The sequence below is a fragment of the Pocillopora damicornis genome, chromosome 1 (genome assembly GCF_964200805.1).
Source record: "Pocillopora damicornis chromosome 1, jaPocDami1.2, whole genome shotgun sequence".
Lineage (NCBI taxonomy): Eukaryota > Metazoa > Cnidaria > Anthozoa > Scleractinia > Pocilloporidae > Pocillopora > Pocillopora damicornis.
Window position 1 is genome coordinate 10,278,352 of NC_142670.1, and position 26,282 is coordinate 10,304,633.

A 26,282-nucleotide genomic window follows, 5' to 3' on the forward strand; every position below is an offset into this window, starting at 1 on the left:
CCCAGACAAGGGACGTCATCATATCTTATCGTTCGAGGAGTTGTCTCCACAAATCTCTTCATTCGATATGATATTCGAATCTACCCCTCACTTTTTTAACTGCCACAGATGGATGTTTTAATTTTGGAAGCATCTCAGTGCATTTTTTCGAAATAAAAGGTGTTTAACGCCTTGTCCTCACGTAGCGCTTTGCTCATAACTATATCATTGTCACAGTCGCTTCCTCGGCGAGTACCTCCAAAATATATCTGTAAAAGGAAAATTATCGGTTTAACCGAAAGTCCGATTTTTCTCAATGAGGCGCACACATATCCCTACCGCTCTTTTGTTGTGTTTAAGTAAAGAACAACGTTTTACTGAAAAAGAACGTCAAAGAACTTTCTGGTCTGCCCTATATCTGAGCTTATTTGAGTTGCTCTCTCAAACGAGTTGTTTTCGGTGTTTGAAAAACACAAAATCTTGCAACACCTTCCAGTCATCAGAACTAACTACTGATGTCACACTCTATTCGACACGCACAGAAAACGTTCATGTCAAGTAAGATTGACTTCAAGTCCCGCACTCTATTTTCGGCACGCTCAGAAAACGCACATGTTAAGGAAGATTGACCGCAAGTCTCGAACTCTACTCGGCACGCACATAAAACGCTCATAAATCTCACATGTCAAGTGAGAATGACTTATCGCAGCCTATTCGGTGCGCTCAGAAAACGCACATCTCAATTACGGTTGACAACAAGTCTGAGGGTGCGTTCTTTTGGGAGAATCCGGATCAGGATTTCTGATATGTGGCGTTCCGTTTGAGCAAATCCATTTTCAGATCAGTGATCTATCAAATCCACTTTGGATCTGACTTTGGATTTGACTTTGGACAAGGATTCATCGGATCACTAATGTGCGAGATCTAAAGACGGATCATTGCATCATTGATCCAACGTGTTCCTTTGGGCGAAGGATCCGAAACTTATCATTTTGCTCAGCGATGCTCAATTTCAAACAAGTAGGTACTTCATATGTTGACCGGAAAGATTGTTGGCAATCGCTCAACAAATTCTGCGGTAAACACGCAAGAAACTCGATTTTGTAACGTTAAATCGATCGGCCACTGATCGCAGGCATTTAGGGTTCCTAAGTATCCATATCGTAATCAATACTTGCTTCTGCAAGTCAATGGTAGATCTCCCCCCGTTCCTTTGTCCATGAGGTAGACCTAGGCAAGTAGCTAAGAGGCGTTCCAAACAGCTGACTGTAGTTCTTGACATCAGAAAATGACTTAAGAAATCTGAAACACTGTAGAGTGGTTTAATACGTTCAAAATATTTCTCAACGCGGACATGGCTCTGCCTCTCCCTAATCGAAAGAAAAAAAATAAAAATTCCTCATCTTCACTACTTCTCGCTTCTTGTAGTATTGAATCATCAGAAAGTTCCTCTATTAACGAAACAACAGCTGCTCTATCCGCGACGGCCATCCTGTTTTCGTTTTTAAATTCAGCGCGCAATTCCGCTGAAGCGCTCTACAATTTCGCGCCTGCTGTCATGGTAACTGATCTGATGAACTAAAGCTCCGTTCCTTAGATGCACCCACAGGCGGCCCAAGCTCCAGCTGTGGGATGATCATCTTGCACAATAACAGTCATGGCGATAAGAGTTTGTATGAGAATATTTACGACCGCTCTAAGGAATAAAACAATAAGTCAAATTCTCAACGAAAATAATTCACCTTACTTTCACAGCGTATCACTTGTTATCTGACCGTTTACTTTGATGAAAAGAACCCAATTTAGCGAGTTGTCCATTTCGAGGTTTTCAACTTACATAAGAAAAGCCCAAGGCTGAACACTCCATTTCCAAACGCCTGATCCGAGAAGCGAAAAATCCCAGCGCAAAATGACCTGGCGACCACAAATCCAACGCAGAATCCAATACTGTAGTTTCATTTCAATTCACTACAAAATCAATCTTCCCCTTGCATCCGACTAAGCTGCAGTTTGCTTCAAAAATTTCCAGTTTATAGGTTTCTAATAGCCCGCCTACGCATCAACCTTGACACACGACCGTTAAAAATCAGCTTGGTAACCCTGCCTCCGTTTTAACTGAGCCTCGCCGGGGAACACACCGTAACTTGGCACCTGTGTTGCTTGGATTCTGCACCGTGATCTTGGATCACAAATCCTAATCTGGATCCTCCGAAAGAAACGTACCCTCATTATCTATTCGGCACGCAGAGAAAACGCACATGTCAAGTAAGTTTCACTCAAGTCTCGTGCTCTATTGGGCACGTACAGAAAATGCACATGTTAAGTAAGATTGACCTCAAGTCTCGCACTCTATCGGGACTCGGTACAGACAGAAGATTTGTAGATTTTCTCTCCTATTTTAGAACTCTCTCTGAGAAGAATAAATTTTAGTCTCGCTATGGATTCGACACGTAGATGTAGCTCTTTTCTCTAACAATCTGTTACTGTTGTAATACTGTTACTGTCACTCGTCAGCTTACCTGACAGCTGCGAATAATAAAGCTTGCCTTACCTGGCATGAGGTTACACGTTTTTAGGTTAAAGTTCAAATCAGTTCGTAACGAGGTATATGTTTTCGTGAATGATCCCGATATTTTAGGCAAAATTTTAATCCCTGATCCCAGAAGCGATGGGAATTTTGATCCCTGATCCCGCAAAAAATTGTCGATCCCAGGAGATTCCCTTTTCATAATTTTCCTTCGTAGTTGTATGACATAAAAACGAAACTAATTTTGACAACATTTGCGTCAAGATGGAACTGTTTACAATTACTTCTATTAAAAAAATGTTTAAAATACAAAATACCGTTCTGCATACTTCTTTTTTATAATTATCCAAAGCATTAGGTGCCTAAATGAACTCGATCTCCCACTCCTCCTGTTCGACTTCATCGTTTCCAGAATTTAACGTTTCGTCACAATCAGCGCTTGAATGGGACACGTACTTGACATTTATTCTTGAACTGTTCTAATTTGAATTATTATTTTTACTGCACTAAAAATCGAGACTAACTGGCGTGATACTGACTAATATATGCACTTTTTGAAGCTGATACAAAGCGTTTCTCTATTCTAATTAATGCTGTTATTGTTCGTTTTTGTCATGGTTAAAAAAATGTGCATTGAGTATACCATATTTTAAAATAGGAGGGAAATAGAGGTGGTATATTCTGATAGAAATAATTGCCAGTATGAACCTCACAAATGAACTAGTCGTTACAAAATCATTTACCCGGAAACTGTAGAGACTGTTTTTGCTGTTGTAAGGAAGGTACTTATATGTTTTTGTAGTTACTTTAATCGAAACTAAGTATTCAAGTGAAAGCTAGTACATCTTTGCGTATTTTGCATGGGTTTATGACATTTTCGAAATATCATTTTCAGGGTTATTGGAAGATCCTTAAACAGTTTTTAAGAGGCGTTATCATCTACCTCAGACAGCAGTCAAGGTATGTACAAGGAATGTAAAGTACGAGGTCGGATATTTCGAAAAGTTAATTTGACCACAGAACAGCTAAAGTTTTAACTGCTACAGCATTAACTATACCATTTGTTCTTCCTCTGTGTGAGCGTTGAATCCTCTCACCAATATATATATTTTTTAGGACTATTTTAAAAAATCTGCGAGTTTTCCATGTCTCTTAAAGGGGCATAAATAAAACTTAGCAGGTTTTAACTCGAACAAAGCTGAATCTCAAGGTTCATTTTCCATCCTTATCTTAGTTGGTTTTGTTGTTTCGTGGATTTTTCCCTCGTTCCACAAACAGTTTTTAGCCCAGATCCAAAAAATATCTTCATTCTTAGCATTATAGCATAATCTTGGTCTGTAATTTTTAATCGTAATTTGTCTTACAGGAAAGAACGAGCCAGTGGTAAGGACGATACGATTCTGTATTTTAATGACATTGTGCTACTTTTATGAAATTTTCGCTCAAGAGTGCAAAGAGAATGAGAGAATGCCATTTTTGGTATGATACTTCGAAGACATACTTTCATCCGGCACAAAAGGACTTAACACTGAGTTCAAAACATTCTGAACTGTACGGGTCTTGGTTGGTAAAATTTAAGACACCATAGACAAAAGACATGATAGTACTCCAAATTTCTACTTTCGAAGGCAAATTATTTTCCATGAATGCAAGAGGATAGCGTTATCCGCATTTTGAACATCCGGGCCAGATCTCCAAATATTTTTCTTTGATCGAGAAGAATAATGAATTTTTTTTTACAACTGCACAAAGTAGGATACAAATAACACGTGTATAGAGTACTAACATCCTGCCATATCGTACTAAATTTGTCTGAATAGAACTTACTAATCACTCCCGAACCAGCAAACCACCGCGCGCGAAATGCGCTATTCATCCAGGTGTTTTAGACTAACAAGGACAACAACTCATTGGTGCGCAATGGAAGGGCACCGACTTGACATCTTCATACTGAGCTCTTAAAATTTATGTCAAACATTTTGGAAACTCCTGCAGACCTGATACTTGAGCAGATTGTTATTCATGATTGTTTATTTGTTAATAATGTACAGTAGCTCACTCTCTTAGCGTCGGGCATCCTGTATGTAGTTTTGCTTTTAGATTTCGATTGGATGACAGTGAAAACCATCAATAGTAAAATCTAAGGCATCCGGTGTCAGCTACATATGAACAACAGGGAGAGTGTAAATTAAAGGACGGCCGAATTCGACGAACCTCCCATTTAAATCAAACTCTTTTCATTTTCTTCCATCGTCCAGATGGGTTTATGAAATTACAGATAGAAAATGATGTGCCACGATTTACCGAAGCAATTTTTCGGCATTAGGTTAGTATGAGACCTCCTTGGGAAATTAGGTGCAGCCTGATAAGGAGGTTTATTAATAAGTGATCAACTTGCTGTGAAAAATTTGATATAAATTTTTTATTCAAGATGGGTTTATGAAGGCAGCGAAAACTGTAACTGTCACTATCACTAGGCAGGAGTAAATCAGCGCTTGCCGCAAAGATTCGGAGCCGATTTCATGTACAGACATTGAAAAATTATTCTTCTGACTATTAATTGCAAAAAAAAGTTCAGCTGCTTTACCAGACTTCAACGTTTAAAAATTGCCCTTTGAACATGCGTCTGTATTAACTGCAGTAACTTTAGATGGAATGGGCCGGCGCTTGTGGCCGAGTTGCAAAGGAGAAACGCTGATTAAAGACGTCACGTTAATTGGAAGTTTTCAAAAGATTTAAAACTGACAGAAAAAAGAACACTGTACTAAAATTAAAACCGTGAAAATGCAGGTATTCAAAGTGGGTTTCATTTACAAAAGCCAAGAGCTTTCCGTAGATATCCTTATTTGCTATTTTTCCAAGACGCAGGAATTAAAAAAAACTTCTCAACATCTCAGGAAAATGCAGTTCATGTTTTAGTCGAACATTAGACAATGAAGCAATTTCCTAAGTGATTAATTAGCAGCATTATTTGGGTGAACAGTATTGAATTGAAAATTTCCTTATCAAAGCCTTCTTATAATTACTGATCTACTGTCTGTTATAAGATATTCTAATTGATTGGACTTGACCTGAAAACGGTAGCTTTTCCTTGAAAGTCAACGGAATCCTGTAAATCAATAAAATGGGGAACAGGCCCTTACAATTTTATATTCTAATTTTAATCAACAGAGATCGAAGTTACATCGTCTAAATAATTCTACCTCTTAAGATCTGCTGATTAACACCTCTTTCTCGCAAAATACTCTTATTTTTGTTATGCTGGCCGTTGTCTCAATGTTCAAATCCTTGACACCTTTAAAACTGTAAAACATAAAGTCTAACGACTCAAACCACTGTTTGTATACCATAAAAGTAATTAGGATTGTAATTTACCCCAAGGTAATAACGAATTGGTAAATTGAAAACAAAATGGTAGGCCTGTGGAATGATTCCCTAGACGAAGTTATAAACTTGAACTTTTCTAAGAAGGGGTAATCTAATCTCTGTAGGACAGTAAAACAAGGTATGCATAGGAGATGTAAGGATCCAGGTTCAGATTGTACACCTACGGGCTCATGTAGGTACAAGGACGATCTTAGTTGGTGGAATGATTAGTCTCGTTAATTCTGTAAGCGAACGAGACCTTGACCTGTTAAATGGAAGCAAAAGACTGTCAATATTTGTTCTTTCTCTGTTCAAACGTTAAATTTTATCAGTATCTTTTTTATATTTCTTAGGCCATTTTGAAGAATATTGGAGTTTCTCACATCTAAACATGTATAAACGCACATAAATAGTACGATAAATTTGTAAGATTTTAGACTTAGTTGGTTGTACAACAAACAAAACTATACATTCAAATCGGAATTTCATGAATCATTTTCCGTCCTGTCTTTTTTTCTTTAATCTCAGGAGCATAGCTAACAAAAATCGACAAAAAATTACCGTCATTTTGATTTAAATTATAGCGCTTTCTTCAACCCAAATTAATCACATTATTTCTTTTTCCAAATTTATCTTAAAGGAGAGACGAACCAGAGGCAATGACGATGCGGTTCTGTATTATGATTGCAGTGTGCTACTTTGATAAAATTTTCGTTCAAGATTGCAAAAAGGATAAGCATGCCATTTTGGGTATGATGCTTCGAAGACACACCTTCAAAACGATAAAATCATCGATTGCAGCTGAATGTAATCAGGCGTGTAACGATGATTTCAGATGTCACAGCTTCAGCTACGTCATTTCTGAGGAACTATGTGAACTAAATAACCGGATTAAGGAGGCCAGACCAGAGAACTTTGTGCCAAATTCTGAGAGATATTATGTTAAAAGTAATACTGAAGAAAAGAGGTGAGTTAAACCATAGAAACCCCTCAGCAATGAGTTGAAACCCATCTGAACAATGATGGCTCTTTAAAAAAGAAAGACCATAGGTGAATGACGTGAAATTGGTCCAAATTTATACGTTGAAGTACTTTCCACAATTAAGTGAGATGATACTTTCCAACCCGGAAGCCTTTTTCCACCGAGAGCCACAGTAAGCAAAAATGAATATTTTGTTCTCTTTCACGTGCGCACTGTAATAGGTGAAGCAAATGAGTTTGAACGGATGGACGGGCGCACGGATCCCGCAATCAGAAGTTCATGACGTCAAACTTTCTTTCTCTTGAGTACATACATAGATTTAGTTTTATTTTCAGTGGGTAAATGGAAATTATAGTTGTTCCTTGAAGAAAACATTTTTCGACCACAGTTCCTCTCGGTTCTATTCCGGAATTTCCAGCGGAAGCATGTGAAGAGATAAAGCGAAGCGAAGAGGGAGAAGCGACCAGCGGCGAGTACTGGCTTTATTCCATCATAACGGGAAAAACAGTTCTTGTTTCTTGCGATATGGAAAGAGAGGGTAACAAAACCGAAGTTTTTGTTGTTCTTGTAGTTGATATTAATATTACATTTTTAATTCCTGTGATGTAGATCTAAAGCAAATGATTTGTTCTGCATTGTTTGTTTCCTTTCACTGAAATCCTCAACACAACCATCATATATAGCGGTGAATATCATGTTATTTTCTCATTTACCCATGACTGTATTACATAAATTATAAAATTGGATTGTCCTACCCAAAGTAAGGATATGGTAGACCTTCGGAGGCCTTTTTTTTTTCATTTTTTTTGTTTTGCACTAATTATTCAGCCCGCCAGTGTTCATGGCCAACTAGAACCTGTCAACACGAATTAGAGACGCGGCGGCGAAACAACTTATGAACGGTAGCTCTTCAATTTCAATCGCGTAACAATCTCCTGATTTCGATCGCGCGTGAAGATCTTTGCAATCGGTTTGCGTGTAAAACCAGACGAAAGTCCAAGAAAAATTGTCTGGCTGCGAAGAAATTCTACATGAAACGGCGAAAAAGGTCGCTGAAACAGACAAAGGCTCGTGGTTTGAGGAATTTTGGCCGCTCGCACTCGATCAAAAAGTTCTATCGCAGCTGCTCAAGCCGTGTTAGACTTGAAATTGCTCATAAGCAGACTTCAATAAGATCTTTCAAGTGCAACTGCTAGATAGTGTTCTACGAAACATGTTTTTGCAAATGTTACCTAGGCCTTTTCAGGTTTGGCCCCCGTGTTTCAGGGTGTCCAAGTAGTTTCACATATGGTCACCTAAAGGAGTGAAAGGCGATAATTACAAATATTAGAAAAGCCATAAACATTGGAAGCAAAAAATAAAGTTATTGTTTTTAATTTTTCAAGCGTCAAAATGTAGCGGATTGCCTTGAAATCTTTTAAACCTAAATCTCTTAGTGATTAAATACGTTGTAGCTGTAACGATTTTTAGATTTCTAAGAGAGTGCATATTCGTCCCCCTCGCGAACAAACAGGCAGAGGCAAAGAAGGACTTATTGACCGACCAACTTGTTGTTTTTACCAAGTTAATGTCAATTCATATTGTTCATGGATATTATATTCGCTTATATCGACAGATATTGCATTAATTGCACAATCCTATTCTTTTAACCTTTTTTATACCTAGTTAATTTTACCGTCGACGGGAGCAAAGGACGCTTTGGCACTATACAGACATTCACAGTTCCACGGACCACCTGCTATCTCATCAAAGCCTGGGGCGCTTGGGGAGGAACACATTCATACGATTATAGAGACTATCCAGGAACATATTATGGTGGAAAGGGAGCATTTAAAGAACAGAAGTTCACATTGAGTAATGGAAATGTGCTAAATATCGTGGTGGGACAAAGAGGAGGACAAAGGAGGATGAAGGCGTTCAAAGTACAAGCCAGACTGCAGCTCAACTCGGAAAATCTGTGAAGGACAAAGCCGGCACTGGAGGAGAGGGAGGAGGTTTTGTCTCTATTTCAGTTAATGTTCTGTTGCTGGCTGTCGGAGGAGGAGGGGTGCGTCGGGTGGATATCATGGTGTGGATGGTCAAGTGGCATCAGTAGTGAGGGGAAAGATTCGTCACAAGGTCGAAATGGAGGCACAGATGGGCAGCCATGTGAATGCAATAGTGAGGGCGCTAGCTACCATGGAGGAGTGGGTACCGATTGGTTTGATCAAGGTTGGACCCGACTAGGCTCCTCCCATGGGGAAAGGGGAGGTTCACGCGCTGAAGGCTGGTCGGAGATCAAGCCGGAGGTGTGAATAGTGCTTATAGCGGGGGCCCTGCACTAGGGGCAGTTGGTGGGTTTAGAGGCTGGGGAGGTAATTCAGAAGATAATAGAGCATCAGGCGGAGGTGGTGGGTACTCTGGGGGAGGCAGTGGTACTCATAAACACCAAGCCGGAGATGGACGAGGCTCGTATCGCAATGAGTAAGACTGTTCAAGTTTGACTGCTGGTAACTCAAATCATGATGGGGCTGAGCAAATGAATGAACGGCTGGGCTGAGTTCAATAAAATATTTGACTGTCTTATTTGGTTTTCTTTAAGACATTCTTTGTATAGCGGCAAACAGTAGTTTTAGTAGTAATTGGAGGACCTGATCTACCTTCCAGTCTAGTTCTTGTTTTCATTTTGTCTCAGACTTCAAATCTAATCACCTCAAATCCTCCTATACAGAAAAAGGAGCTGTTTGATGGAATGGTTTATACCAATTATATTTAAAACCTGGGAGATTTCTTGTTAAAGTTTAGATCGTTTGAATAAAAAATAGTGTTACAATTATGACAAATTTGCCCTGATCTAATATTATCAGTTAATGGGTATTGTTTGAAGGAGTTGTAACGTAAGCTAAAAATAGTGTATTTCCAAAGTTTAGTTCAGATTCGCAACAGAGATACAAACCGTCCAGTCGTTTCATCCTCTGTCGATTCTTTTCAAAATTAAGACCATTCGTATCCAATGGACGCTGTGAAAATAATTCTCACTTAATTGCTACAGAAACAGAAATTTCTTCAAACGTACTTATAAAAACAGGTTTTATTAGTATGGGTACGTACTAACTCAGCTGACTGAGCGCGAATGGTTCTAACTGGTTACGAATCGACCGGGAGAAAGAAAGGATTGGTAACCAGAGATTCTGAAGGTAATGTGCTCATGAGAAGTTTTTGAGGAATCAACTTCATTACTTTTCGCTTTTGAAATTTGTGCATCTTTCCTAGAACACTCTTCAGAAAAAAAAGGAATTCTAGCAATCTCAGTTGTTACAAAACAAAACTGATATCACAAAATTTTTTTTTCTACTCAAACAGCGCGGGTTGTATATATTCTCCTGGCACTTTTTTAGTTCACCTCGGCGATCGACACTTCAATAGCGTGAAATTTGCTTTTCTCTGACAAATTAATAACAGGTGTCGCTTGTGAACAGATCTATTAAAAAGCTAAGGAAGTTGATATGCAAAATTCTTAAAAATGCTGTGTAAGATATCTTTTTTAATACACTTGGCCTTTTACCTCCATTACAAAGCTACTATTACCGAAAACACGCGTAAAGATGCGATTTTTTCTTTAACAAAAACGAAGCCGGCTGTAAAAAAGAAATCTCTTTCCTGAAAACTGTCATTTGTTTGAAACCGATTCCGAAGATTATTGCACTGATATTCTGTTTGAATAATTTTCTTCTCCAAGAGGAGCAAGTGCGTTATGATTTGCATGACCTCGTTCCATTGCACGATTGTCACTTTTGGAAAAGTCATTTTCATTCCGAAACCATCGTGAATCATGATTCTCCCTAATAAAATACGTATTGTTTTATAATGGTGGGATCGCCAGCCATTACTTGCCCAGGGATATTTCGTACTCAGTTGGTTTGTGCCCAGCGAAGACCATTCATACCCAGTCAGTTTAGTCGTCCAGTGCCCATATGCTGAAAATGTATGATTTCCCTCTTAAATATAAAATAAATATTTTTAAAAAATTAAAATTAAAAAAAAATGAAAAAAGACAAAGGGGAAAAAAGACACAATTATAAACAATAGGTTTTTCTCTTAAAAGTTTCACATTTTCTTTGCGCTAGGAAATGTCGCACGTACAACATCTGTACAACGGGGTTTTTACTGCCACTGAATGATGGGACAAAATGACCGGATACAAATGATGACGGCACGCTTGCTTAAAATGCCGAAATTCTGTATTCTAGATCTTGGAAGAAACTGCGAGAAATCTTGCACAGTGTATCCGTATTGTTTTTTAAAAACACTGTAACGTATTTTAACTATGCATTATTTCTGTAATAACCAGAATGCCAAATTCCATCCGCTGATTTTGATCTTCTCCACACTGTGTAGTTCGTAACCTGATTCAACGAAATTTATCGAGGAGGCGCCTGTCCATGACCGTCGACTAAGTAAATCATGCAAGAATTACGATTGATCAAGCTTATGCAGCGATTCAGAACAACCCAGGATCTTTTTTTCCTTCCAATTGTTTTTAAAACTTAAAACCCAACAGAATTTTGCAAATGAGCTCTGACACTAGCGCAAGGGAGGAAACACATTGATTTGCTTGTGGCTATCACTAATTGGTGTCTAAACTTTCCACTGACAAGCCTTTTCAGCCCGATTTACGCCTGCATTTTGAGAATTTTCTCTTACAAACTGGTGAATTTTTGTTATGCAAATTATGTTCGAAGAGATGGTTCTCCTCTGATCACGCTGGTATAAAAAAGATTGCATGTGAAGTTTCCATATTTTATGCTCTGACTTAATAAATCTTGTATATTGTAGCAAGAGAAAATTCCATGAGCTATATTATTACAATCGCAGCAGTCTAGCTGAAAAAATCAATTTTAGCTTGTGTCGACATAAAAAAAAGAGAATTGGAGAACAATCAAACTATTTTTGAGACATAAAGATAATGAAGGAAAATAAAGGAAAGTTTTCTATCGACGGGAAGTCGAGAGGACCGCTCTTGGCATCTAGCCATGTTTTCTAAAATTGTGCTCTAAAATACCCTGGGAAATGTGGTCAAAATACCACAGAGTTAGCAATTTTCAATCTATACTATAGAAGAGATGTAAACTATATATACTAAAGAAGAGATGCCCACAGATTTGTGGGCTTTTTTGTGCGCGTGCATTTTTACATTTTAATTAATATTTTCTTTTCTTTTGATGCTGCCTATATTTATTGTAACGTATACATGAAGGATCCCTTAGAATAGCAAGTAAATATTTACAAATGTGATTGGCCAGCATCCAGGAAATTGAGCATTAAATTTTCAGCTATGCAATTTACTATGTAAAAAAAGAAAACGCGAATTCCCAAGGACTGAAATACTTAAATTCTCGTATAGTGATTTTAGAGGTCTAACTATCAAAATGGCTACAAAATTCATCGTCCGACTTAGTTTCATTATTTTTTTTTAGTAATGAACGAACAATCTTCGCAATTTCTTAACTAATCATATTTTTCGCTGCGTTTGGTCTTGAATCCTTTTGAAACACTCATATACAAATAAACTAAAGTAAATTTAAAAAATTAAGAAAATTATCTGTTTCGGTAAACATCATTTAATCCAACAGCTTCCTTGTGACGTGCTGTGAGACATCTTTCATATATCCAAATGTGATTGGCTAACATGTTTCTAGGAAGTTCAGCATTAAATTGGCGCTACATCGCACTCAATAAACTACTGTTAGGCTTCTCGATTTTCTCAATAGCTTCAAAACATCGAGAGGATCTCTTTTCATCTAGATTTTTGGACATGGGAGTTTTTCTCCATTTGATCTTGCTCTCTGTGGCTCTCCTCCACGGACAAGCTCTATCCTGTCCAGATGGTAGGTTTCAAATCTTGCTTAGTTGATAAGAAACTTTTATTTTTCTCCTCTAAAATTTTCAGCTATGCAATTTACTATTTAAAAACAGGAAACACGAATCCCTGAGGACTGAAATACTTAAATTCCCGTATATTTATGTAGTGGTCTAACTATCAAAATGGCTACAAAACTCATATTCCAATTCAATTTCAATATTTTTTTTTAGCTACGAACGAACAATCTTCGCAATTTCTTACCTAATCATATATTTCGCCGCGTATGGTCTTGAATCCTTTTGAAACACTCATGTAAAAATAAACTGAAGTCTTAACAAGGTCATCCAAAAAATTAATGACAAGATTTTCGCAAAACGATCTTGTAGTTAAGAAAAACCTTGCACTCAGGGAAATTGAAACTAGATTGGTGAATTACTCAATAATTATTTCTTTATTTTTACCTTCTCTTCTGGAATAGGAATCTTTCTTTGGGTACATAATTATTCGCTGGTGTCATATTTAGTTGACATAATTTCTTTATTCATTTATTTGTTGTAGAAAAATTTTTAAAAACATAAAGCAGACAGGTGTAACTTTTGGAACTCGAAATTCGATGCATAATTTCCTCGTTATAGCACTCCTTGTGTTTTGTATTGTGCGATATTTAAAGCCTGATGAGCAAGTTTTTCATAGCCAATAAAAACAGAAAAAAAATTGTTGAAATGCGGGGAAAGCATTTATTTTTACAATAATGCAGACGGGATACTGTCTGCGAATAGGCGGGAACATTAAAACTTCTCACTTGACAGTGGCTAAGAAATACACGATATGGATGTGTAAACGTTACCATAGTGTCATTACTGAACAACTCTTAATTAGTAAATTTTCATAATTCAATTGAAATCGATGCACAATGAGGCGAACAAACATTTGGTGGTAACAGCTGGAAAATCACTTTCACTTACCCATATTTCAAAGTTAAGTAGGTCTCAATTGGAGGTAAATCACAGCATACTTCGTTTGGCTGAAAATCGATTTATTTTGCGAGAAAATCTGTAATAACTGAATTCCGTTAAAATGCCATTTTGAAGCTCAAAATTTCAAGCGAATCTCAGAGCGTCGCGTCACAAATTGAAAATACCTGGACCGATAAAAAGTACCAACTCTTGAAAAGCAACATCAAACATACGCTGTCGGACGTTTATTTACACAATCTAATTTAATTCATCCGACCTACTTCAAACTAGTTAAAAAACAGGTCAAAAGAAGCCCATTTCTTAACTATGTGCTACTCAAAACAATTGACTAAAAATCTGGCTTTTGGAAGGCAAAGTGTAGTTCTTTTCGATCTCCAAAGGGTGTTTTGGGAAAATAATTCAGCGCGATCTGATAAAATTTTGAAGTAGGATAAAATGCGCCGATTCGACCGTGCCGTCAATTAGTCGAAAGTGTACACATACACGCGCAAACTCAATTGCTTTGCATTTTGCGTCCCATCTACAGCTTATTTAACATAATATCCTCTAACCTTCCATGTTGCTGTTTTGAAGAAGAGGGCTACAGCCCTGAAAGTGTTGCATCGTACACATAAAAGCAAAATGATTTGGCAGAATAGTCAACACCTCCTTATCATGCTCTCACAAATCGCATTTCGGGGTTTCTGACTTGAGATTTTTCTATTCCCATTTTGTTGAAAAGGAAGCTGCAATTACTGTACGCAGGAATATGCAGTGGTTTGGCTCTCTATAATAAGGCCTATTTAACTTGGGAAAATGAGCCAAATTGTTTTTTTGGCTGTTGCCACCATATTTTGAAAATGTTCGATTTTTGACTACTTAAACTACAATATCGGTTTCGTGGGGTTTTTTTTTTATTATTATCTATTCAGCAAGTACACGTTTTATCTAAAACAAGCTTGACTGATATGAAGGATGAAAACACAAAACAGAGCGAGGCAAAATAAAGATCAAAATGCTAAAGTAAGCTTAGTTTGTGCTGAGTGTGTGCATGTCGTGAAATGATGCACGATGGAAGTTTACAGATCGCGAGAGAAGCGAGTTGCTCGAGGTGAAGCCAAGAGCAGTTTTAGCCTCTCGAGGTTTTTGTTCTTTTTGAGCAAGTATTATCTAGCATATTTACTATTTATCTTGAACTTCAAAAGGTGTATCTCAACCGGGATGGAACAGAAAAAACAAGAGTTTTTAAACCACTCGGATAGAGTAGACGGGAACTTACCTGCTAAAATAAGTTGCAAACCTTGGGTTAACTATGCTTAGCCACGGGTGCGTTGAGATATACACTATGATGGTTCATTAGGAGTTAGACAGGACTTGCAAACGCGCACTTTGTTATAATAACTTCTAGGGGAGGAGATATATGATTTGAATTCATTTTAAAAAAAGTTGGAAGTTCATGATTGAAACATCAAACCACTCATATCATTAAACATTTATTGTAGTCATTAAGTTTTCTGAGGACGAATTTTTCATCGGAGTTTGTGCTCAACAATGTTACACTTCGCAACTTTTGGAAATCATACAATCCTTTTCTAGTGATCCTCTCGGCTCGAAAAACCTTAATTCTCGATATAAACGTCTGACTGACGCGCAACAGCGAGCTTAACAACATCTGACGCCCTCAGAATTGATGATCCATTTCGCTTTTTAATATTTAACTATTTAAATTTTTAGATCAATGCCGTATACTGGCATTTCCATCCACTTTGTTCTTCGTGGGAGAACGTCTTGTTAACCACACAATAGCAAACATCAGTGTGATTGACAGGGACGCGTGCGAATATCGTTGCTACTTGGACCACAACTGTGTCAGTGTTAACTTTTATTTTGGAGAAAACGAAATAGAAGCACACAACTGTGAACTAAACAACTCAACGGGTAAAGAGTATGACAAGGATCTGGTGAAAGCAGCGAACTATGTATACCACGGAACTAAGGTACCAGTTGTTAAATTTCAATTGCACTACTTTTTTCTTCAGCGATTCATGAGAGCTAAGGGGGTACTCTTTCACGCCTGGAAAACGCCTTTTATCCATTACTGGTTATTTTTACATAATTTTAGACACGTCACGGATCTTTTTCAGATAAGCACTTACCAAAAACAAAAGTCCTTTGAGTGCCTTGGGAACATCCAACTCTATTAGCAAAAGCAAGTAAATTTTCTTAGTAATTTCAGAACGTTGTTCACCAGCCTTGAGTAAACAGTTGATCTCTGTTTTTCTTCTAATAAAGAAAGCACAACTATGAAACACTTAGCAGGTAATTTAGTGTTAACAACTGGGTTGAAAACGTAAATTAGCCACCGTAAAGGGTAAAAAAGCTGACGTTTCGAGCGTTAGCCCTTCGTCAGAGCGATTAGAGGAATTGTGGGTTGTGTGTGGATTTATATGTAGGAAGTGGAGCTACGCCATTGGTGGGAATGTGGTGACGAGAAAACAGGAATAAATTAGCTGAATGAAAAGCGCTCGTTGATTCCGTGGGGATTAAGGGTGCCGATTTGGAATATAAATTTTTGTTCTAGTGTTTTACGGCTTTCCGAACTGCCTAGATGTAAGGAAAGGCCGCAAACTGCCATATGCTGTTTAGAATGATAAGGAAGATTAAAGTGTCTAGCGACTGGTTTGGATGCGTCCTTGTCATTTCTTTCCACATCGCGAAGGTGTTCTCGGAATCGGTCACCCAGTCGTCTTCCTGTTTCGCCGATGTATAACTTATTGCAATAAGTGCAAGTTGTGCAATAAATAACATTGGCGGAGGTACACGTAAAGTGATCAATGATCTTAATGGATCTTTTGGGTCCCGATATTTTCTCTACGTTATGAATGAAAGGACAAGTTTTGCATCGTGAGCAAGCGCATTTAAAAGTTCCAGGTTGGTCATAGGTTTGAAATGAACTCCTGACTAAAAAGTTGCCTATGTTTTTGTCGCGTTTGAATGAAATAAGTGGGGGTTGCGAAAAGATAGTGCCAGTCTCTGAATCGTTTTGGAGTGATTTAAAATTTTTAAGAATGATAGATTTAACTGCGTGGTTGTGAGGGTGAAATGTAAGAGTAAATGGAATGCGGTCAGTGTTCTCCTTCTGAGCCGTTTGTAGTGCTGCCTGTCGATCGATTAGTTGGGCACGGTGGTAGCCCGCTTGAACGACAGAAACAGGATAGCCGCGTTTATCGAAAAACTGGCACATTGCCTCTGATTTTTCGGAAAATCAGAGTCGTCACTACATAAACGACGAAGTCTGAGAAACTGTGAAAAAGGTATGGAGTTCGCTCGCTTCGCGAGCGAACTCCATACGAACTCCATACCTTCGAGCGAACTCCATACCTTCTTCGGTGGCTAATTTACGTTTTCAACTCAGTTGTTAACACTAAATTACCTGCTATACTCTCCCACCGACGCAGCACCACAGTTTCTTTAGAAACTTACCCCTTTATGAAACACTTAATTTATCTCAAATATTTTTCGTGGGCAAGAATAAATGGAGTGGTTATTCGAAGGCATTTCTGCAAAAGGTAGTTAATTTCAATTGGTTTTGAGGCTTGAATATACCAGGTTTAATTATCGGAAAAACTAGATGCATCTCATGGCTCAAGAGTACGTACGACTATGGATATAACAATACAGTCGAGCTATGACCAGGGTTACCGAGTACTGATGTAGGGAAAGACAATTTACTCTCTAACAGCCTGTCTACAGACGCCCCTTTCCGATTTTTCGAAGTGCTGGGATTGACTTTACACAAGCTTTTGAGATTTCTTTCTCCACCAAGTTGTTCTCGGGTTATCAGCGAAATGTTGAAGAAGGCTGTCAAGATATTAAACAGTTACTCGTGACATCCCATCCAGGGGAGTCATAGTTCTTCTTATCGCCTCATGCTAAAAAATGTGGTATCTTTAGGTCTCGAAGTTATGCAATGTGTTTAATGCAGAATTTCTCGTTAAACGCTAGTGACGAGTTTTTTTTTTCATTTCTGTTTTTTGATTATTTGTTTGTTTTTGTTGAAGAATTTTTGTGCTCAAGCTCCATGCGAGAACTACGGTACCTGTCAGTCGGGATTTACAAGAAAACGATATCGATGTTTATGTGCGTCTGGATTCACCGGCCACGATTGTGAAAAAGGTATCACTTAAAATGATAGAAATCAATTTTTTTTAATTTTAACATAATAGTCGATTTCTTCAGAGGGTTCGAGATTTAGAATCGGTTGTACTTATGACACTGTAGGAGGAAAAAAGGATGGGGGCGCAATTTCAGTTTTCACGCTCTTTTTCTCAACTCGGGGTATTGTGTCTTGTTCAGGATGAACAGGAAAGAACTTGAACCACCTTCCGTAGGTGTTGCATTCATTTTCTATTTCAAAGACCATCCTGCTTCTTTCAAGTTGCAGTCTCACTCTGGCCTATAATAGACATTCAGCGCCGGGAAAAATGGGGCGAAGAATTTTCCTCTCCTTTCCACTGCTCCTCACTCGAAACTGCTGCCAAATTGCATAACACATCATATAATTTCAACCATCGATAAGAGTGTTCTAAATTTTCACAAGTGTAGCGAGTATGCCAGTTTCACCAATACCGATGGATCCTACAACTGTTCTTGCAATCCTGGATTCAGCAGGGATGGTTTTAAGGATAAGAGTTGTTGGATAAATATCTAGAAATTTCTAGAATGCTTCGTCATGCTTGCATGCATGCCATGGAACTTTCTATAACATTCTATTACGTCAGGTAGTCATGATGTAATACTACCAAATAGTTGTGTTGTAAGATTCCGGGATGTTCTAGAACGCTTTGTAAATGTTTATAAGGATTCATTCGCGTCGTAGTAGTAGTTGCTGATGTCGAGAGTTACCAAGTTATTGTGGAAGATTGTTTGTTTTGAGTAACTTTGGAAACAACTGTGATATAGATTGTAGTGGGCTTTAGTGAGGTTTATTTTTGTACTGCCTTTAGGAACTGCTTCTATTAAAAACATCACAAGTTTTTTTAATACATTAGTTGAGTTTGAAGGATAGTGGTGTTCTTTCTGTTGGCCAGATTATGCCGCAACAATATTCATGAATGCAAAGATGTCATCCTGCAAAGCATGACCTTGTTAAACAGAAAAATTACACGTACATTCCTTACTCCCTCAAAACGCCTATTAGCTCCATGTATAATACTAGTCGTGACAAAAAAAAGACATCTACTTTCGATATAGACTCATAGGTAGAATTCTCGAAACATCGTATTATCTAACAATCCATTCAATGTGAGAATCTTCTCAAAGCTCTGTCAATTTTTATCAGCTTGCTTTTTTGCTTGTTTCCACTGACGGATAGCCTGACACACGCCTCATATTTACACAATTATCTTTTCATTATAAGACAACGTCAAATTTTTTGGGTTTCTTTGATAGGAACAACGGCTCTTTGATCCTAGTTGTAATTTACTTTTACCCACCGCTTTGCCTGGATTAACTGTCGCAATCATTATCAATTAGGATGAATATAGACTCGGGGATAAAATCTGTAGGAGAAAGACCTCATTTGTTCCTTAAGGGCGCACATCGAACGTTTGTTTATTGGAAGACTGACTGATTTCCAATGATTTGAAAGTTGTCCATCGAATCGAGGTATGTCTCTGGGTAAAAAAAGCTTAGGTTAACTTTTGGATAGCCTCTGTTAACGTCAAACTTTCTTTAAAAGATCCTAGTCAACCACGCCTCTGTCTTTGTTTACATACGGGCAACTGCGGAGAATATCGTTGATCTTACATTCAATTGCTGGCCCGTCAACACTTTTTGCCAGGTACAAAGAAAGGATTCGCAAAAGGATAAGCGTTCTGCAGCAACCCAAGAACAAATCCGAGGCGCTCTACATTTAATGAAAACCTACAAAGCCTCAAAATACGTGTAAAGGGAGTAGAAGATACCTAAAAAAGTTCTGGAAAAACATATATCTGGAGTTAATTGCCCTGGTAGAGAAAGGTCACCCAAAAGCAAAAAAAATTTCACACAGAATAAAATATTGCTTTGCTTAACCAAAGGAACATACTGATGAGGGATTGACCCCTTATTTAAACCAACGCACTTATTCGCAAAGGAAAATCATTAAATTATAGCGGAGCTCGCATAGGACCGTACGACCGACCATACAAGGTGCTACTTTTAGCATGCGCGGCCAGCTGTTCCACGGGCACTATCTTATAATCAGTTCCCTAAACGGACACGGAGAAGTTGCGAATGTAAATCCATTAATATTACCACGCACTTTATCCATAGTAGGGGCTTTAGTTTCGTTGAGGAGACGTGCGGGAAAAAAAATGCGAGCTCTGCTTTTAGGCTTGCCTAAATCTATATATTATCTTGGTTAGAACTAGTCTCTGACAGTAGTTTGAAAACACTTTCGAATGGTAGGAGTTTCACAAGTCGAGCAGGCTTCTCGATACTTTTAACTGGTCAGTTGCCTCTTGTGACCTGCACCTCGCGCAAGGCATATCCACGCTTTAATGCAGCACAATATCTGCAAATTGGTAACTACTTAGACCTTCGATGTCAGGACCCACCTTCCTGTCATTCCACAGGTTGAATTTTTTCCGTCTGCTTCGTAGTTTAGGTCTTCCATGTGGAAAAACACGAGATGTCATCGACGCTTTCATTTACAAACCAAAATTCTCAAGAAAATTGCGAGAAACCACTAAAATAACTACCCGGAATAAACTACTGATAATTTCGGAAGACTTTTACGACAATTTAAGATTTCAGCATATTCAAATCGCTCAGATACACTTGGATACTGATAGACCACAATGGAAATTCACGAATTTAGATGACATAGAAAATGGCGGACTAAGCGCGCAATGAGATCAAGCTCCATATTTATTCTCAATTATGGTCATAGTTACATCGATGAGTGTGCTGAAGATCTCCGTAGCTGTAACAAGGACAATACCATTTGTTCAAATACCTTGGGATCAATCAAATGCTTTTCTGAGCCGGGATTCATAAGGGACGGACACAGCTGCCGAGGTAAAATCCTATACAACGAACATTGAAAATTAGGAGCATCGGTCGCATTTTAGCTTTGGTCTGCATCTCTTAGTAGTAGCTCTTGAGGCTCCGAGAGAGTTGTATGGCATTCTCCTCGATCTTTCTCTCTCTCCTTTTTCCTGGTAATTCGATATTGGAATCTTCAGAGACATAAACTTTGATCATTAGCAATTAAGCTACCTGCCTTTCAAATTTCTAATTTCTGAGATCAAATTCCTCGTTGAAAGTTTAAACGGCTTGAGCTGATGGGTAGCGTACTCGCGTGAGCCCGAAAGGCGCCTTGAATGGTCAAAAAGTTGAGTGGTAAGAATTTTAAACATGTAAGAACTTTCAACAGGACGAAAAGTATGATAAGGGAACGAACCAAAAAGACCATAATCAGACAATTAACGCAAAATTGAGGTTACCTTCTATATAACCCTGCATTCCATGACGTATTTACAAACCTTGGTGAAAGTGGAAGTCATGGTCCAATAACGTCAAATAGTTCCTACGCAAGTAAGACCAAGTAAGGATCATGACAGACAAGTAACGATTCTTGAAAGTTTTAAATCGATATAAATATGTATCACAGGCCTAGATGACTTTAGCTGAAAAGGTATAAAAACTGATCATATTCCGTAGAGTACTACAAGAAACTTGACGCAAAATGTAATTTGTAACAATCATAATCAGCACAAATCAATATTTTGCCGGCACGTATCAGAGGACAGGAGGTGGCTGCGAGGTGCGCGGAGAGCTATAGCATCGTAGTTTGTAATGCGAGGTCTTTAGTGGGGCGAAGCATTCCTTTAAATTTATTTAGTTATTTATTGCTTAGGGTTTTTTGATAAATTATCATGTTCACATTAGGTTTCACTTAGAGCTGTGCTCGTATACTTTCTTAAGTAGCAAGTTATCAACTTGTGTATATCATGTTATTCATAGAGTAATCTAAAACCCCTAGAATTGCACCATTGCCTTGGTTGGGGGTATATGTTCCCCGATTTTCTCTACCAGCTGGTTTTCAGGGGTTTTCGTGTCCGGCCTTGGTGCGTTTAGTTTCCTTCGATCGTAATTGTGATAAACTTTAATAGGCGTATTGGTGCTAAATAAACGGCGCGTTGGGTTGGCTGGCCAACGAGCAGGGGCATCAACACTTTGTATGCCCGGCTGAGTAATAGAGGCAAAATAGGGCCCGTCCTTAGTGCACAAGATACAGTTTACCTACAAAAATAGAGAACATAAAGACAAAAGTGCAAGGAAAACAATGACAAAAAATAGATTAATGAGGCTGTGTTCTATGTTAACGTGTCCTGTGCATGCCTCTTCTACACCAATAAAGAGCTGCAATTATGGACAGCTGTTGTTGTAATTGGGTGTCATTAGCAAGATGTCGCAAAGTAGAAAGAAATGCAAAAAGCGATGCCACGGCTAAGCAAATGTAAGTCTGGCGATGACACAAGCTGAAATGCAAAACAAAAATACCGTAACTTAAATAAAGCTACGTGCACAACGTGATTGTTAATCCCGTTTTCTCAGTCAGTACTGTAAGTTACGGAACCTTGTTTTTTATTTCTTTTCCTGCTCCAATTTCTGAGCCTCCTCTTGGTTGGGCCATAAATTCGAGAGAAAAAATAAGGTCCGTAGCTTAGTGTGCAGACCTCGAATGCGAGGTAAGAGGTACTATCTACATTTGTATTTAAAAAAAAAGATGTTACACTTAAAGTAGCAATTACAAGGAAATCGCAAAAGAAAATGCTGCGGCGTAAGTAGAATCCGTTAAAAATCTGATTACCAGTGCAACGGGCGTGTTGAAAAAATATATCAAAATGGTTATGAATTTGCATTTCTTCCAGCTCTATCATCTTGCGAGGCTTTAGGAGTGGAGGATCCAGACATTATACCTGACGCCCAAATCACTGCGAGTTCCAATTATGCTAGCTTTTATCCACACAAAGGACGGCTCAATGGAGACAGCGGTTGGTGTCAGCGGCCTTTTGAAATCCCCGATAACTATATACAGGTTGATATGGGAGCAAGGCGCGCAGTATGTGGAGTCGCCACACAAGGAACGGCACAAGGAAAGGTACAAGGATCGTTTATAGAAAGCTACACGCTGTCCTTTTCTACTGATGGCACCAGCTGGACTACATATAAAGAAGGAAACGTCGAAAAGGTATTAAACATGATGGACACTTTTTAGTACGCTGTTAATTCTATTTCTTCTTTAAACATTTTCTAGTCTAACGTTTTTTCTGTGCGCATGCGCAGGCTGGGGGAAGAATTACCGGTTGGTAATAGTTAAAATTGATGTAAGAATAATAAATAACTTTAAGGATAAAGGGTAATTTCGGTTATCTCCAAAATTTGGCGTTTTTCACATTTTTTCATTGAAATAATGTCAAATCTTGTCCTCTTCTCCGCTGAAAACATGTAGAGAAGTGTTCCGGTTCCCCTGTGTCCACAGCGACGGAAATATTAATAGACGTCATGATTCTGACCACGGAATCATATGTTAGCCGTTACGTTTCCGCAATGGAAACAGAGATTTCAGTAAGACTTCCGTCACTGGAATTTTGGTTTTTTGTCCAGTGATATTAGCGAAGGGGTTAAATGAGATCTGAATACAGAACTCGATAACAAATTAAATCGGGGGGGGGGATCTCACCGGAAGTAGCTTACCTGAGAGTAAATTTTCCTTAATGATTAAGAGGTTTCTCCTTTTTTTTTCATTTCAGATCTTTAGAGCGAATTCAGACTATAATACCATTGTAAAACATACACTGAATAACCCAGTCCAAGCGAGACACATTCGATTTTATCCGGTCACCTTTTCTCGGATCCCTTGTATGAGGATCGAAGTGTTCGTGCAAGAAGAAAATCAAGAACAGGGCAATTTTTTTTAGTCTTGTATAGTGGAATGGCTCAAGTGTTGGTGAATGCTTTAAAAAGCCAGACGTGGCCTAGCTGTGGAAGTATTGAAAAGTTTTCAACCTTTTCCTGCGTAGTTTACGGGCCGTTTCTCGAAGGTTCCGATAACTTAACGGGCCCCCAGTGCTGTTCTGTTTTTATTCAAGATGGGGGTTTTTAAAATTATTCAATAAACATATTAGCTAAAGAAACAAAATAAACTAGTTAGTGTACCCGAACCTGCTGTGCTAATCTTAAAATTCTGATTAAAAAATATTGCCTCGGGTCCGTTAACGGAACTTTCGAGAAACAGACCCCTGGACCCATACCGAATGTGTGCATGAGATGCAAGCGTGTGTTACAGTTACATTTGCTGTTTTATGTTTATCTTTCGTAAACATGAAAATTAATGTTCTTGTCATCTCAAATCAAATATTTTGAATTTGCTTTAAAAGCTCTCCAGCCAAGCCAGTGATTTATTATGAATTCTGTATAAAAATGTCTTCCCTTGTCGTTAAAAGAAAGATCGAAAAAATAAACGAAAATGGGATGTATTTGCGATAGACACAATTTTCAATTTTTAGGAATTAGAAGCGGTTAGAAAAAGAAACATCTCAAAGGTTTGGACCAATAAGAACCGCCAGAAATATTCTGTAGATCGACTCAAAAGTTCGGACAAATCAACGAATTTGAAGAGCAACGATTCACTTTCTCATTTAATGCGCTGTTAAGTAGACAGGTGTCACAACAAGTCAAAAAATACAGAAAATGCTCGTCGTATCAGCTCTTTTCCTTCGTTGTTTTGGTAGCCATTTTGGAAATGTAGCCGGGAATTTTTATGGAAGGTACTTCATATGTGATTTATTATAGTGTATATGCAAGTACGCTAGTCATCAAATCAGCAGTCAACTATTTACAACGTTAGAAATTATACTATGCGGAAATCTGCCGAAGGGTGTGTAAGCGTGTGTGCGTGGGTCGTGTGAGTAGTTGTGATATTTTCCGCTTGGCAATTACAATTTACACATTACAACACTGCTATAATATCTGCAGCGCATCTCTCTACTAGTCTTTGAAAGTTCAAACCATGTCTGATCTAGTAAGCGATTGCGAGAGGCAAAAAGTTCGGGATAATCTTCGAATTAGCAGCTCAGCAAAAAAATATCGCAGCCTTGAAGATATTGACGACTCTCAGATTGCCCTGTCGGTTGAAATACCATATTATCTTCTAAACGAATGGCATGGTAGAGTTAACAAGAGCGATCCTAGTAGCAAGCGCTCCAAACTACATCACTCTTGATAATGATTTGATCCTTCATCACGGTGCCCGCTGACAAGTTTCTCCACTTGATGTAATTTTTCCCCGAGTTTGTATTTCCTTTTGCCTTTAAAATCTATTTCAAAATTCGCTGAAGAAAGATTATTTTTAGTGCAACATAATCTAAGCAATCTTTGTTGTTTTTTCCAATTAACGCCTTCGGACATGCTCCGTAGAACTTTGAGTACACCGCAGGCAAGAAGTATCACGCGAACGAAATGACCTAGATTTCTGGTAATTAATGCGCACGCTGTTGCGCAATTTCGTATTTCAGTTGAATGAAATCTTATTTCTGTACAAAAAAGCAAAAGCAAAGAAACCATCTCTGTTAAAAATAAATTAATCATTTTTTAAGTTAAGTGTTCAATTTCAATTTCAAATAATTTTGCCCCCTATTTGGTAAGAGCCTTAACTAGTCAAGAGGTCTCTATGTGTAAACATTTTTTACAATCTTCATTTCTAACGTAATTTATCAAGAACATTGGTTAAGTAGTACTTTTCTTTGTTAGTGACGAAAAGAGGACTATAAAAATATTACATCCTGTACGTGATATTTCCATCGAAAGATAACAGTTAAATTAATTTAGTTTGCTCCTTACCTCAGTGAGGTGGGTTGAGATCCTGTATGGAGGAGAGTATTGAAAGCTGTTGTGACCTGCTTTAATTATTGATTGTGTGGATGTAATTTTAAGAACAACACAGGATAAACATTATCATTTTACCCAAGCTAGAGCTGTGTTGGAGAGAGACTTATCGTTGAGAGCAGAACATATCGTATGTAGTAAGTTGCTGGAAAAAGTATTCGGAGATGTATTGAATATTACAAAGCGGGTGATTGGAAGGCTTCTAACCATATTAACTACCTTTCGTGTTTACTTTCAACTTGCCAAATAAACTTTGTTTGTTTAGTGGCCCTCATATCTCGTCAAGAACAACGCGAAATTTTTTTTAATAAATTGGGTCTTTCTTTAAAATCGAAAATTTAACTGTTTCTTGATGCCTTAAAATCTTATGGCAAATGCAGCAAAAAAGTTGCTTTTTTACTTTTCGTAAAAGCAGCAGTTTTACAGTTTCTAGGTTTCTAAAGTTTAACATCGCTTACATATTCTTCATTCGATAAAGTGAAACATCATTTGGTGTCCAAATTGGGCAGAATTGTGACATGAACTTGACACTGAAGAAAGTTTGACGTTGTGTTTTACTTATTTGATACACAGGCAAAAGAAATTTCCAGCACATTCGTCTCTTGCAGACGAGAACGTAACGCCATAGAATATTCACGAAGAACCCAAAACATTCCATATACCTAAAACATTCGTAATGAACGTCTCTGAGAA

At 38.1% G+C, this 26,282-nt stretch overlaps 2 protein-coding genes across 2 annotated transcripts in view; both read left to right on the forward strand.

Annotated features, from left to right (window-relative positions):
• Positions 1-8,978: 8,978 nt before the first annotated feature.
• Positions 8,979-26,282, forward strand: part of LOC113679774 (uncharacterized) — an 88,785-nt gene continuing 71,481 nt past the window's right edge. Inside the window, exons 1-3 of the mRNA XM_089179946.1 lie at positions 8,979-9,054; positions 15,387-15,649; positions 17,714-17,828. Of these exons, the coding sequence (XP_089036072.1) occupies positions 8,979-9,054; positions 15,387-15,649; positions 17,714-17,828 (454 nt within the window). The remainder of the gene's footprint in view (positions 9,055-15,386; positions 15,650-17,713; positions 17,829-26,282) is intronic.
• Positions 21,631-25,888, forward strand: LOC149051895 (lactadherin-like). The gene is made up of 2 exons (XM_089205492.1): positions 21,631-22,893; positions 23,456-25,888. Exons 1-2 carry the CDS (start codon positions 22,747-22,749, stop codon positions 23,621-23,623), a joined length of 315 nt encoding a protein of 104 aa, XP_089061618.1. The 5' UTR covers positions 21,631-22,746; the 3' UTR covers positions 23,624-25,888.